The 4434-nt window shown below is 46.7% G+C and overlaps 1 protein-coding gene across 1 annotated transcript; it reads left to right on the forward strand.

The window, feature by feature from the left end:
• Nucleotides 1–2058: 2058 nt before the first annotated feature.
• LOC122690645 (protein lin-28 homolog A-like) lies at nucleotides 2059–2876 on the forward strand. The gene has a single exon (XM_043897526.1). The coding sequence runs from the start codon at nucleotides 2059–2061 to the stop codon at nucleotides 2662–2664; it is 606 nt and encodes a 201-aa protein (XP_043753461.1). The 3' UTR covers nucleotides 2665–2876.
• Nucleotides 2877–4434: the final 1558 nt, after the last annotated feature.

Raw genomic sequence — 4434 nt, forward strand, 5'->3', positions numbered from 1 at the left:
GTCCCACATAGGATGTGCCTGAGGAGGCTTAACTACAGGAGGATGATCATGGCCATCCACCCTCCAAAGGACAGTGGCTCAGGGTGGTAATCTCTCAGCCAGTGTCTGACCTCAGGTTTTGTGTCCCTATTTGTTGTAAAACGCTCAGAGTTACTTCAGTAACATTTTTAAATGGATCTCCCCCTTGGCATATTTATAAGATAAATTTTTACTGAATTAAAATTGAGGAACAATATTATTAGAATGAGCAGGAAGACACAGGATGCCCTCCAGTGATCTATTACTTGGAGGATTTTACAATTCTCATGAGAAAACACTCACTCTCATCACCCTCTAGGCATCAGCATGAAGTAGGAATTATCTGCATTCTTTATTTATCCCTCTGATTCTTACAAAACCTTTCCTTAGGAGAAATCTCTGGGCTCTGCAGGAACTGTGAGTGGTGACTATCAGATAAAACTGAGACTGAAAAGCAAGAGGAAAAGAGGAGGTGAGGAGATGAGAATTCTTGATGGAGAAGCAGGGGCATCCATGTTCAATCTCAACCTGACAGTCTGAGTTGGTATCCAGTGAAAGGAAGGACCACCAGGACCTGGCCCCATTGGCCTTGTCACCTGATGTGGGGACTGGAGACACCCAAACTGCCCTGGCAACTTTCAGAGAAATAAACAAGGTAGGAGAACACCACAGGAGCCACACTGGAAAAGGTCACTGCTATGAAGTAAGATGCAATTTTCAAGAAAGTGAAGGATGGTCTCTTGGTTCTCAAAGACTTGCAAAGACTCTGTGTTCTTCTGGAGACACGTTGAAGCCTCCAGTCTTTGAGGGCAGTGATGAGAAGGAACCGGGCTCAAAATCATCCAGCACTCACTCCTTGAGGGTTCTGAGGATGACCAGTGTCCAGCTCAAGGGTGTTCTGGGGCCTGAAACCCCCTTATCACCTGTGACGGGAGAGGCTGCATGGGCACCCGACTGGACCAGCAGGGGGTTTGGCTGGTAGGCTACAGACCTTCATCAGCTACATTATCTGCAAACATGTTGTGCTATTTTGGATGGTGGATCTCTTTCCTTACTCCTTTTGTACACAACCAATTCACCTCTTTTGTCTTTTTTTGTTTGTGCTTTTAGTAGCACATCAAAGAAATCATGATCAAATCCAAGGTCATGAAGTTTTTCTCTCATGCTTTCTTCTACAGGGTGTATAATTTTGGTTCTTATATCTAGGCCTTTGATCCATTTTGAGTTGATTTTGTATATCAAGGGAAGTAGGGGTCCAACTTTGTTCATTTGCATGTGGGATCTGGTTGTCCCAGCACCTGTGCTAATTACTGAGGAAAAATATTTGCAAGTTATGCCACCAAAAAGGTCTAATTTCCAAAATATACAAACAGCTTACACATCTCAAAAAAAAAAAAAAAAATGGGCAGGTCTAAATAGACATTTCTCCAAAGAAGACATACAGATAATCAACAGGCACATGAAAAGACACTCCACACTGCTAATTATCAGAGCAATGCAAATCAAAACCACAATGAGCTATCACCTCATAGTCATCAGAATGACATTAATAAAATGTCTACAAATAACAAATGCTGGTGAAGGGGTGGAGAAAACGAAATCTCCTACACTGTTGGAGGGAATTGGTGCACTCATTGTGGAAAACAGTATGGAGGATCCTCAAAAAACAAAACAGTGTTGCCATATGAACGAGCAATCCCACTCCTGGGCATATATCCACACGAAGCTATAATTCAAAAAGATACATTCACCACTATGTTCATAGCAGCACTATTCACAACAGCAAAGATGTGAAAGCAACCTACCTGTCCAAAAACTGGTGAATGGATGAAGACGTATGTGTGTGACTGTGGTGTGTATGTGTGTGTGTGTATGTGAGTATCTCAAATGCACGCATGAGGTACACACATTATTTAACTTATTTGTGCGACTATGTGAAAGTAATTAATATCATAAAACTGTATACTTAGGCCTCCGGACTTCTCTGGGGCCAGCAGCCGCCCAAGCAGGGGCCCGGGGCCGCGGGCTCAGCCGACTACCATGGGCTCTGTGTCAAACCAGCAATTCGCAGGTGGCTGCGCCAAAGCGCCGGAGGACGCGGCCCGCGCGGCGGAGGAGCCGCAGCTGCTGCACGGTGCCGGCATCTGTAAGTGGTTCAACGTGCGCATGGGGTTCGGCTTCCTGTCCATGACCGCCCGCGCAGGGGTCGCGCTGGACCCCCCGGTGGATGTCTTTGTGCACCAGAGTAAGCTGCACATGGAGGGCTTCCGGAGCCTGAAGGAGGGTGAGGCCGTGGAGTTCACCTTTAAGAAGTCCGCCAAGGGCCTGGAATCTATCCGAGTCACCGGCCTTGGTGGGGTGTTCTGTATTGGGAGTGAAAGGCGACCCAAAGGGAAGAATATGCAGAAACGCAGATCAAAGGGAGACAGGTGCTACAACTGTGGAGGTCTAGACCATCATGCCAAGGAATGCAAACTGCCACCCCAGCCAAAGAAGTGCCATTTCTGCCAGAGCATCAACCATATGGTAGCCTCGTTTTCACTGAAAGCCCAGCAAGCTCCCAGCTCCCAGGGAAAGCCAGCCTACTTTCGGGAGGAGGAAGAAGAGATCCATAGCTCTGCCATGCTCCCAGAGGCTCAGAATTGAGCCACAGTGGGTGGGGGCTATCCTTTTGTGATCAGAAAGCTTTGAGGAGCAGGCATCAATCGGCAGAGTGGAGAAAGTGGGGACAGGGTGGGTAGGGGGCAGCTGGCACTGCCATATATCTGAGGCTGGAGTCCACAGCATCATCCCCTCTTCCCTCTTGGTGGGAAGAAGGGGTGAGGCAAAGAAACTCCAATTAGCTCTTTCCAAATGCATATGAGGGCTTTGGGGGTTAACCCTCCCTGCATGCTTTGTATGAGTCTCCACCCCCAGAATCTCCAGCTTTTGAAAGTGGCCTGGGTACGGAAGTTGTTTTAAAGAATAATATGGAATAGTATTTCCCATATCAGAGTGTAAAGATTAAGAAGAACAGACTGATGGACCCAGCCAACAAGCCACCACATTCCATGGGAGGAAACATCTCGGAGGGGCGGCAAGGTTTTCCTCTTCTCTCCTCATAACCTCCTCTTGGGACAGAATGCTAAGAACTGTCCCAAGTAATGGATTATGATGACAGATAAAGGGGTGATCGAGGAAACAGCTGCACACTTGGTGCTTCTGAGCTCACTCTCACCCCATTCTGGGCCAACTGAATTTTATTTATTTGCTGCCTTGGGTGACTGTACCTTGGGTCCCACTTTCTCCAGGATGCCAACTGCACTAGCTGTGTGCGAATGACGTATCTTGTGCATTTTAACTTTTTTTTTTTTCGTAATATAAATATTCTGGTTTTGTATTTTTGTGTATTTTAATCTAAGGCCCTCATTCCTGCACTGTGTTCTCAGGTACGTGAGCAATCTCAGGGATAAGTCAGCAGCAGCTCCGGGTCTGCACGGCAAGAATGCTTTTTATTGCTGTATCATCAGAGAGAACAACTATTTGGAGTGTATAGCCTATTGAACTACCTCATTTTTGCCAATTAGAGCTGGCTCTTCTGCCATAGTGTCCTCTTAAAACCCCTCCATCTTCAGCGTTTCATGAGAGACTAGGTTTTAACTGGGTTGCCCCATGACTTGGTCTCCTTCCTGCTGAAAGATTGGAAATTGGTCTGAACAGGAAAACGTGGTGCAGAGAGGTTAGGAGAGGCTGGGCCAGGTAAGAAGTGCAGAGAGGGGAAGCCAAGATTAGGCAAAGGTCATCTGTATGTGTGATAAAGGATTCCTGTTCCAGATCTATAATCCCAGGACTCACTTTATATACCAGATCCACCCTTCATCTGACCGGGCTAGGCTGACCATGCACAACAGGGGGTGTGTGTTTTATAAAAAATGGAAGTTGGTAAGGAGAGGTTTTTAAGAACAATGCCTCTGTACCCATCTTGAGCTGCCCAAGGATGGATATGTGAAGCAAGGACAAGATCTTTAACGATTCTGGGCTTTTCCTCCTTGGCTTCTGGAGAGACCATCAGCAATGGCTTCTTTGTGGTTCCTAGAGCCAGGGTCCTACCCTGCTGCAGCAGTGATTAGTATCATGGCAGCTAAAGGAGAAAGGGCGGTGGTTGGGGGGGGAGGGTGCGTTTACAAGCTGTGAGATCACTGCAGACCTACCTCACTGTGTTGTCACGGGGCAAATGCAATAGAACGCATTGGGTGATGTGTGTCTGATCCTTGTCTCTCCCAACTGCTGCCCCCCTCTAGTTATTATATTTGTCTGGGCTTTGTAGGACTTCACAAGTAGCTGATTTGGTGATTGCTAGGTGGCCTAGTTTGTGTAAATATAATGTGTTGGTCTTCTCCGTGTTCTTTTGGGGTTTTATTGTTTACAAACTTCTTT

Source organism: Cervus elaphus, chromosome X (assembly GCF_910594005.1).
Source record: "Cervus elaphus chromosome X, mCerEla1.1, whole genome shotgun sequence".
In the NCBI taxonomy this organism is placed as follows: Eukaryota; Metazoa; Chordata; class Mammalia; order Artiodactyla; family Cervidae; genus Cervus; species Cervus elaphus.